The sequence below is a fragment of the Elephas maximus genome, chromosome 11, assembly GCF_024166365.1.
Source record: "Elephas maximus indicus isolate mEleMax1 chromosome 11, mEleMax1 primary haplotype, whole genome shotgun sequence".
Lineage (NCBI taxonomy): Eukaryota > Metazoa > Chordata > Mammalia > Proboscidea > Elephantidae > Elephas > Elephas maximus.
This window is the reverse complement of record NC_064829.1, coordinates 89,424,378-89,435,398: the sequence shown is the minus strand read 5'-3', so window position 1 is coordinate 89,435,398 and position 11,021 is coordinate 89,424,378. Positions and strand designations below refer to the sequence as shown.

The 11,021-nt window shown below is 39.2% G+C and overlaps 1 protein-coding gene across 1 annotated transcript; it reads left to right on the top strand.

Moving 5' to 3' along the window:
* The first annotated feature begins 6,678 nt into the window (after nucleotides 1-6,678).
* On the top strand, nucleotides 6,679-9,477 carry USP29 (ubiquitin specific peptidase 29). The gene has a single exon (XM_049902350.1). It carries the CDS (start codon nucleotides 6,679-6,681, stop codon nucleotides 9,475-9,477), a length of 2,799 nt encoding a protein of 932 aa, XP_049758307.1.
* Nucleotides 9,478-11,021: the final 1,544 nt, after the last annotated feature.

Genomic DNA, 11,021 nt, shown 5'->3' with positions numbered 1-11,021 from the left:
GTTAAGTCTTCCTATCCATGAGCAGGGTATGTTTTTCCACTTAAGTATGTCCTTTTGAATTTCTTGTAGTAGAGCTTTGTAGTTTTCTTTGTATAGGTCTTTTACATCCTTGGTAAGATTTATTCCTAAGTATTTTATCTTCTTGGGGGCTACTATGAATGGTATTGATTTGGTTATTTCCTCTTTGATGTTCTTTTTGTTGATGTAGAGGAATCCAAGTGATTTTTGTATGTTTATCTTATAACCTGAGACTCTGCCAAACTCTTCTATTAATTTCAGTAGTTTTCTGGAGGATTCCTTAGGGTTTTCTGTGTATAAGATTATGTCATCTGCAAGTAGAGATAATTTTACTTCCTCCTTGCCTATCCGGATGCCCTTTATTTCTTTGTCTCGCCTAATTGCCCTGGCTAGGACTTCTAGCACAATGTTGAATAAGAGCGGTGATAAAGGGCATCCTTGTCTGGTTCCCGTTCTCAAGGGAAATGCTTTCAGATTCTCTCCATTTAGAGTGATGCTGGCTGTTGGCTTTGCATAGATGCCCTTCATTATGTTGAGGAATTTTTCTTCAATTCCTATTTTGGTGAGAGTTTTTATCATAAATGGGTGTTGGACTTTGTCAAATGCCTTTTCTGCATCAATTGATAAGATCATGTGGTTTTTGTCTTTTGTTTTATTTATATGGTGGATTACATTAATGGTTTTTCTGATATTAAACCAGCATTGCATACCTGGTATAAATCCCACTTGATCAGAGTGAATTCTTTTTTTGATATGTTGTTGAATTCTATTGGCTAGAATTTTGTTGAGGATTTTTGCATCTATGTTCATGAGGGATATAGGTCTGTAATTTTCTTTTTTTGTAATGTCTTTACCTGGTTTTGGTATCAGGGAGATGGTGGCTTCATAGAATGAGTTGGGTAGTATTCCATCATTTTCTATGCTTTGAAATACCTTTAGTAGTAGTGGTGTTAACTCTTCTCTGAAAGTTTGGTAGAACTCTGCAGTGAAGCCGTCCGGGCCAGGGCTTTTTTTTGTTGGGAGTTTTTTGATTACCGTTTCAATCTCTTTTTTTGTTATGGGTCTATTTAGTTGTTCTACTTCTGAATGTGTTAGTTTAGGTAGGAAGTGTTTTTCCAGGAATTCATCCATTTCGTCTAGGTTTGCAAATTTGTTAGAGTACAATTTTTCATAATAATCTGATATGATTCTTTTAATTTCAGTTGGGTCTGTTGTGATGTGGCCCTTCTCGTTTCTTATTTGGGTTATTTGTTTCCTTTCCTGTATTTCTTTAGTCAGTCTAGCCAATGGTTTATCAATTTTGTTAATTTTTTCAAAGAACCAGCTTTTGGCTTTGTTAATTCTTTCAATTGTTTTTCTGTTCTCTAATTCATTTAGTTCAGCTCTAATTTTTATTATTTGTTTTCTTCTGGTGCCCGATGGATTCTTTTGTTGCTCACTTTCTATTTGTTCAAGTTGTAGGGACAGTTCTCTGATTTTGGCTCTTTCTTCTTTTTGTATGTGTGCATTTATCGATATAAATTGGCCTCTGAGCACTGCTTTTGCTGTGTCCCAGAGGTTTTGATAGGAAGTATTTTCATTCTCGTTGCATTCTATGAATTTCCTTATTCCCTCCTTGATGTCTTCTATAACCCAGTCTTTTTTCAGGAGGGTATTGTTCAGTTTCCAAGTATTTGATTTCTTTTCCCTAGTTTTTCTGTTATTGATTTCTAGTTTTATTGCCTCGTGGTCTGAGAAGATGCTTTGTAATATTTCGATGTTTTGGATTCTGCAAAGGTTTGTTTTATGACCTAACATGTGGTCTATTCTAGAGAATGTTCCATGTGCGCTAGAAAAAAAAGTATACTTTGCAGCAGTTGGGTGGAGAGTTCTGTATAAGTCAATGAGGTCAAGTTGGTTGATTGTTGTAATTAGGTCTTCCGTGTCTCTATTGAGCTTCTTACTGGATGTCCTGTCCTTCTCCGAAAGTGGTGTGTTGAAGTCTCCTACTATAATTGTGGAGGTATCTATCTCACTTTTCAGTTCTGTTAAAAGTTGATTTATGTATCTTGCAGCCCTGTCATTGGGTGCATAAATATTTAATATGGTTATGTCTTCCTGATCAATTGTCCCTTTTATCATTATGTAGTGTCCTTCTTTATCCTTTGTGGTGGATTTAAGTCTAAAGTCTATTTTGTCAGAAATTAATATTGCTACTCCTCTTCTTTTTTGCTTATTGTTTGCTTGATATATTTTTTTCCATCCTTTGAGTTTTAGTTTGTTTGTGTCTCTAAGTCTAAGGTGTGTCTCTTGTAGGCAGCATATAGACAGATCGTGTTTCTTTATCCAGTCCGAGACTCTCTGTGTCTTTATTGGTGCATTTAGTCCATTTATATTCAGCGTAATTATAGATAAATAAGTGTTTAGTGTTGTCATTTTGACGCCTTTTTGTGTGTGTTGTTGCCAATTTCCTTTTTCCACATACTTTTTTGTGCTGAGATGTTTTTCTTAGTAAATTGTGAGATCCTCATTTTCGTAGTGTTTGACTTTATGTTTGTTGAGTCGTTACGTTTTTCTTGGTTTTTATCTTGAGTTATGGAGTTGTTATACCTCTTTGTGGTTACCTTAACATTTACCCCTATTTTTCTAAGTAAAAACCTAACTTGTATTGTTCTGTATCGCCTTGTATCACTCTCCATATGGCAGTTCTATGCCACCTGTATTTAGTCCCTCTTTTTGATTATTGTGATCTTTTACATATTGACTTCAATGATTCCCTGTTATGGGCATTTTTTTTTTAATTAATCTTAATTTGTTTTTGTGATTTCCCTATTTGAGTTGATATCAGGATGTTCTGTTTTGTGACCTTGTGTTGTGCTGGTATCTGATATTATTGTTTCTCTGACCAAACAATATCCTTTAGTATTTCTTGTAGCTTTCGTTTGGTTTTTGCAAATTCTCTAAACTTGTGTTTATCTGTAAATATCTTAATTTCGCCTTCATATTTCAGAGAGAGTTTTGCTGGATATATGATCCTTGGCTGGCAGTTTTTCTCCTTCAGTGTTCTGTATATGTCGTCCCATTCCCTTCTTGCCTGCATGGTTTCTGCTGAGTAGTCTGAACTTATTCTTATTGATTCTCCCTTGAAGGAGACCTTTCTTTTCTCCCTGGCTGCTTTTAAAATTTTCTCTTTATCTTTGGTTTTGGCAAGTTTAATGATAATATGTCTTGGAGTTTTTCTTTTTGGATCAATCTTAAATGGGGTTCGATGAGCATCTTGGATAGATATCCTTTCGTCTTTCATGATGTCAGGGAAGTTTTCCGTCAGCAGATCTTCAACTATTTTCTCTGTGTTTTCTGTCCTCCCTCCCTGTTCTGGGACTCTAATTACACGCAAGTTATCCTTCTTGATAGAGTTCCACATGATTCTTAGGGTTTCTTCATTTTTTTTAATTCTTTTATCTGATTTTTTTTCAGCTATGTTGGTGTTAATTCCCTGGTCCTCCAGATTTCCCACTCTGCATTCTAATTGCTCGAGTCTGCTCCTCTGACTTCCTATTGCGTTGTCTAATTCTGTAATTTTATTGTTAATCTTTTGGATTTCTACATGCTGTCTCTCTATGGATTCTTGCAACTTATTAATTTTTCCACTATGTTCTTGAATAATCTTTTTGAGTTCTTCAACAGTTTTATCAGTGTGTTCCTTGGCTTTTTCTGCAGTTTGCCTTATTTCTTTTCTGATGTCTTGAAGCATTCTGTAAATTGGTTTTTTATATTCTGTATCTGATAATTCCAGGATTGTATCTTCATTTGGGAAAGATTTTGATTCTTTTGTTTGGGGGGTTGTAGAAGCTGTCATGGTGTGCTTCTTTATGTGGTTTGATATCGATTGCTGTCTCTGAGCCATCACTGGGAAACTTGTTTTTCCAGAAAATCTGCTGACTGGGACGCTGGCTCCAGGCTCCGAAAACAGTCGCTGCTTCCCCGTATTTGTTCGTTTTCTGTCTCTAAATCTGTGTTTGTTGTTCAGGGTTCGTAGATTGTTATGTATGTGATCGATTCACTTGTTTTTCCGAGTCTTTGTTGCAAGAGGGATCTGAGGTAGCGTCTACCTAGTCCGCCATCTTGACCCTGCCTCCTGCAGTAGTGTTTTGTTGTTTTGTTTGTATAGGCCTTTTATATCCCTGGTTAGATCTATTCCTAAGTATTTTATTTTTTTAGGGGCTGTTATAAATGGTATTGCTTTCCTGATTTCCTTTTCGTAGTTCTCTTTGTGTATAGGAATCCAACTGATTTTTGTATGTTTATCATGTATCCTGCTACTCTGCTAAATCTTTTTATTAGTTCCAGTAGTTTTATTGTATAGTACCATATCATCCACAGATAGGAGTACTTTTACTTCTTCCTTACCAATTTGGATGCTGTTTATTTGTTTTTCTTGCCTTATTGTTTTAGCTAGGACTTCGACTTCCAGCACAATGTTGAATAGGAATGGTGGTAAAGGGCAACCTTGTCTTGTTGCATGGAGCCGTGGTGGTGCAGTGGTTAAGAGCTTAGCTGCTAACCGAAAGGTAGGGCAGTTTGAATCCACCAGCCACTCCTTGAAAACTCTATGGGGCAGCTCTACTCTGTTCTATAGGGTCACTATGAGTTGGAATTGGCTCAATGGCAATGGGTTTGGTTTTTGGTTTTGTTTTGTTTTGTTCCTGATCTAGGGGAAATGTTTTCAGCCTCTCCCCATTAAGCATGGTGTTGGTTGTTGGTTTTGTATAGATGCCCCAAAATTATTATTTCTGAAACCTCTCTCTGTATTGATATTTGTGTCTCCCGCTTCACGTTTCAAGACCTGGTGGCATAGTGGTTAAGCATTTGGCTGCTACCCAAAAGGTCAGTGGTTCAAACCCACCAGTAGCTAAGTGGGAGAAAGATGTGACAGTCTGCTTCCTTAAAGATTTACAGCCTTGGAAATCCTACAGAACAGTTCTACTCTGTTCTAGAGGGTTGTTATGAGTTGGAATGGACTCCATGGCAATGAGGTTCTTAATATTTGTTTCATTCTCCATCTTTCAACCCGATCTTAATTTTACTAATTATTTGGCACGTCAGCTCACTGGGAGTTCTCAAAATCCATGTCTTTGCTCATACTATTCCTTGACTCAGAAATGATCATGGCTTCATGCCCTCACCTTCCAGCAAACCTAAGTTTATTTTCCTGGAGAAGTTTCTTACTCTCTGTATTGACATGGTTGGTTCCATGCCCAGCCTTTACCCCTCCCCATCCATCCTTCCTCATTGTATTCCAGTTTTCCTTCTTGTACCAACCATTCAGCCATGCAATTCCAAACACTAAGGGAAATGCTGACTCATCTCCAGTTGCAGGGTAGGGATGATTGAGGAAAGGGAAATTCCAGTAGGATGCTATGCACTGGCTGATTAAATATTTTACCACTTGTGATGGTTAAGGCTGTGTGTCAACTTGGCTGGGCCATAATTCTCAGTGGTTTGGCAGTTATGATGTGGTTGGGCAGCTATGTAATCATGTAATCACCTCCATAATGAGATCTGATATAATGTAATCACCTCCATGATGAGATCTGTTATGAGCAGCCAGTCAGTTGAAAGAGAGTTTCCTTGAGGGTGTGGCCTACATCCAATATAGGTGGACTTTCTGGCAAAGCTTGTGGGCTCACTCTGGATCCTGCAGCTGACCCCTGTTCATCTGACCTTGGTTCTTGGGACTTGAGCTAGCAGCTTACCTGCCACTCTCAGGATTCTTCGGCTTCCCCCATCTGTGAGCCAGAAGCCTGTTGTCTGACCTTCTGATCTTAAGTTCACCAGCCCCTGCAGCTATGTGAGACAGGAGAAGCCTCCAGCCTGGCCCATAGATTTGAGACTTTCCAGCCTCTACACCCTCTTGAACCAACACCTTCTTGAGCCATTTCCCCTCCTCTTGTCTCTCTCTACATACATACGACTTATACATATATGTGCGTGTGTGAGTATATATATATATATATATATATATATATATATATATATATATATATACTTCACTGGTTTTGCTTCTCTAGAGACCCAGCCTAAGACACCACTGTCAGAAGGATAGATAAAGACATGGATTCAGAAAGCGCTAGCTAAGCTAGTGTGCCAGATAATTAGTGGCACCTGGACCAAAGACAGATTCCTAGATGCTGCAAATGGTTTGTGTTCAGCTGCTAACCTAAAGGTTGATGGTTTGAATCCACCCAGTAGTACAGAATAAAGACTTGAAGATCTGCTCTCATAAAGATTACAGCCAAGGAAACCGTATGGGGTGGTTCTATTCTGACACACATGGAATCACCATGAATTCGAATCTACTCAACATCAGTGGGTTTTTCTGTTTTGGTTTTTTTTTTTTTTTTTTTTTTAACCAAAGACAGCATGAGCTTAAAGAAGGAAATGTTGGCATATAAAATGGTTAAGGGACATTGGGACAAGATTTTGAAATAATTGAATGAACAAGGAGGGTTCCTATAAAACTACACAAAGGCTTAACCGTTGTACCACCAAGGCTCCTTAAACTATTATTACATGGAGTTTTTCCATAAAACATCAGTAAAAAACATTTTGGGCTAAAGCTTATGTGTATATGTGTGTATGTTTTCTTTAGGTTACGTGTGTTTTATTTATGAATAAAGGATGGCTCCTCCAATGATACGTGGTTTTGCCCGAACTTGGAGCAAAGGGACTGGGATGACCAACCTGAAAGAAGCATTAATTCAAATGGTGGAAGGAGAGAAAGAAAGTAGACTGGTGGTCATTTTCAACTCTGGAAGAAGTACAAGAGTTTTCCAGCTAAGTAATAATACTACAAGTATGGTCCTTAGGCACTCCAGAGAAGAACAAAGTAGCCTGCATTTAACTTTCCCAAAAAATTGCTCCTTGTTCATTGACAAATTATCCTGTGGAGATGCTGAGAAGTTGAAGAAGTTTCTGGACAGAGTCCACCAAAAGACATCTCAACTACCCATGAAACCTCGCTGTGAATGGGTTATTCTTGGTGGTGGGAAAACACAGGAGAAAAGCAACAAAATCCCCTTTCATAAAGTTGGTGACAAGCCAAGTATTGAATCCTTTAGTCTAGAAAATGGAAGTGGAACATCTGTCCTTCAAGAAACGCCTTTGTTAATGTCCAAATCATCAACACTTGTCAGGACAGGGTTATTAGAAAATCCATGTGGCAAGAGGAAAAGAATGCCATCATCTGATGTAAAAATGCATGAGGACTTTCTGAAAGAAAATAACCCTGTGCTAAACAAGAAATCCAAGACAGATCCCTTGAAGTGCATCAGCAACAATAGGAAGGAACCACTGAGTTTAGAAAATCTAGAAAAGTGTAATAAATCAGAACTTGGACCTTTATTCAATGCCAGCTCTACTGGAAACCCTAACCTAGATGGGAATAGTTTTTCAACCCACCATCTCTCTGTTGAAAGAAGCTTGGCATTTCCCTCAGAACCAAATTGTAGCCAGAATGAACCAGGACAGAAAGAATCTCAGATGCCCTCTAACTCTCACCTACAGCAAAAACGGCAGGGCTTCCCCAATTTGGGAAATACCTGTTATATGAATGCAATTTTACAGTCGCTATTTGCAATTCCCTCATTTGCTGATGACTTACTTAACCAAGGAATCCCCTGGGAGAAAATTCCCTTAGATGCTCTTATCATGTGCTTCAGTCAACTGCTTGTTTTGAAAGATCTTTGTGACATAGAGATCAAGGGAGAGTTACTTGTGAATATTAAAAACTCCATTTCCTCAGTTGCAGCCATATTCTCTGACAACATGCAGAATGATGCTCATGAGTTTTTAAGCCAGTGTTTAGATCAGATGAAAGAAGACATGGAAAAACTAAATGCTTATATGACAGAGAGGGAAACTGGTGAAGAAATTTCCCACCCACAGATTTCTGCGGCTAATGCTTCCACTAAAGTGTTTGTTTGTCCAGTGGTCACGAATTTTGCCTTTGAGTTACAGTGCTCCATCATCTGTAAAGCCTGTGGTGAGGTTGTTTGCAAGACAGAACTAAGCAATTATCTCTCCATCAACCTTTCTGAAGCAAAGCAATCACTCCCTTCATCCATTCAATATTCTTTTGATCTTTTTTTTAAAGCAGAAGAAATTGAGTATAAGTGTGAGAAGTGCAAGCACAAGTGTTCTGTTGCAATGCACAAATTCACTAGGCTACCCAGGGTCCTTATTGTTCATCTGAAGCGCTATATCTTTAATGATTGTCGGGTTTTGGTGAAGGATAATCAGCAAGTTGGTATTCCTATATATTTAAGCTTATCCCCCCATTGCGATGAAAACACCAAACCACCTCTTCCCTTTAGCAGTAATGCACATATTGAGGACTCTCAAGTTCTTAAAGTCTCTCAAGAAATGATTTCTGGGACCACTAGCTCATGGATGTCTCCAATGACGTCGACCTCCACATCCAAGGATTTCCTGGTTCCACACATTGAACCAGACAAGGACACTGAACCACAAAAATGCCAGAGACTTTCTGAAGGATCAAGCCAAGAACAGCAGCAGAGAGACCCAGAAAATGACTCCAAACTAAATATAACAGAGTCCGAATTGGTCAACTCAAGAGATAGGACAGCCAGTGAGAAGGAATGGCCAGCAGCTGACTCAATGATTTATTGGGAAGACACCTCTCTTTCAGTGATCTGTGAACTTGGTGGTAAATTCACCAGCAGCCCAGTTGCAGGTCTTGTACAGGCTCATCATCAAGAGGTGCCTGAAAGCCCAGAACCTAAGACACACCAGACAACAAATGCATCTGTAAAGATAGAGTCTAACAGCATCACTCAGTCTACGGAAGATTTTTATGAGAATAAAGAAAACAGGAGTCCAGAAGAATCTCAAGGAGTGGTTAAGCAGCTCCAGCAGTGTGATGGGAAAAGAATCTATGAGAAAGTCCTTCAACAGGCACTGCCACAAAACCTCAGGAAGCCTGACGCCCAGGAACACACAGAGGAGGACCTCAGTAGATCTACAGAGTTAAGCCTGCTGAAGGATAGCCTGAATTCCCTCAGAGCATTGGGTTCTGGTGAGAACCCTGGAAACAAAGGCGTCTTAGGTATGGAGAACACAGAAGCTGAGGCTGAGGAACAGAAAAGAAATACCACAATATGGGATCCTCATCATGCCTACAGGCTCATCAGTGTCGTCAGCCATCTTGGGGACTCCCCAAACTCAGGTCACTATGTTAGCGATGTCTACGACTTTGCAAAGCAGGCCTGGTTCATGTACGATGATCTCAAGGCCTTGCAGATCCAAGAGGCCAATATGCAGAATGACAGGAGTTGCAACGGGTACATCTTCTTCTACATGCACACTGACATCTTTGAGGAGCTACTTAGAAAGGCAGAGACTTCCCAGTCACAGAGCACAGAGTCACTGGCGATGTTCCTTCATGGGGAACAAGAATAAGATTTCTCTTTGCATAGACTTTTTTGAGGACCTCACTCACGACCACTTGCTCCGTGAAAGGAAATTGCTGAACTCTCCCCAGAGATGGAGAAACAAGTAGCTCAGGATGAAAGCTCAAACAGACACATTTTGTTTGGGGAAACATTTGTTCTAACCCTGCTGCAGGCACCTCAGTCCCACAGCTCGGGCTGGCAAATGTCCTTCTCTCCTACAAGACTAGAATGATGATTTTCATGCTCTAATGCAGTGCTTTTGAAATGTTGTTTCTGAACAAGCAGCAGTAGCATTAGTGGGGAACCCATTAGAAATGCAAATTCTTGAGTTTCACTTCAGACCTACTGAAACAAACTGGACAAGACAGAGCAATCTGATGAACATTCTGATGCTTCAGAAAGTTTGAGAACCCCTGCTGTAGCATGTACAGTATCTTGGTATATTTTGTTACTGTACATGGATGGTACAAATGGTGAACGTGCTCAGCTACTAACCAAAAGGTTGGAGGCTTGAGTCCACCCAGAATTGCCTTGGAAGAAAGGCCTGGAGATCTACATCCAAACCTTTAGCCCTTGAAAACCCTGTGGACATAAAAGAACAAATACTGTATGAACTCACTTATGAAATAAGCAGATATATAGAAACCAAAGATTAATGGTAATGGCTTATTTGGGGGCACTGTGTTTATATTAATGGTGCTAGGATATTTTGGAAAAGGTTAGAGATAATGGTGGCATAATATGAAAAATGTAATCATTATCATTGACTTGTAAATGTGGAAATTGTGCTGGCAAATGTTTGGGGTGCATAATAAAAAAATTTGGAGCATAGTCCTACTCTTACACACGCAGGGTCTCCATGAGTCAGAATTGACTCTGTGGCAACTGCTGTTGGTGGTGGTGGTGGTAGTATATATTAATTGCTTATGTTTTATAGAGGATTTTAATTAAATTTTTGTGTTCCTTGTATTCATGCATGTCTTTTTTTGTAAACTTGTTAAGTAACAACCCAGCCAGTACATGTATCATTGGCTAGTTTTCCCATGTATTTGTAAGTGGTCGGTAACCGGTAAAATTTGCTACTTAGCAATGAACTGTATCTGCACATCCTTCCAGGAATTGCAGGGCACAGACACAGTGTTATGTGGGAAATGCACTACATGCAAAATGATATGGAGGTGATTTGCAAATAAAAACACTGTTAAAATGTCGCTTATGCTAATAATGTGAATAACACTTAGTGGCGAAAATGGTTTGCACTCAACTGCTAACCTAAATGTTGGTGGTTTGAATCCACCCAGCGGTACTGCCAAAGAAAAAACCTGGTGATCTGCTTTTGTAAAGATACAGCCAAGAACACCCTTTGGAGTTCAGTTCTACTCTGTAACACATGAGGTTGCCAGGAATTGAGATCAACCCTACAGCAACTAACAGTAATATATACTCATCCTCATGAATGTACAACATAGCCTCATGGCCAAGGTTTAAACAGCCTATAAAGCAATCTGTGTCAATAGGCTATATAAGTAAATGTAAAAACAGAGTAGAGAG

Excerpts from the sequence above, each read along its gene's own strand:
- USP29 (XM_049902350.1), top strand. The coding sequence starts at position 6,679 with ATGGCTCCTCCAATGATACGTGGTTTTGCCCGAACTTGGAGCAAAGGG.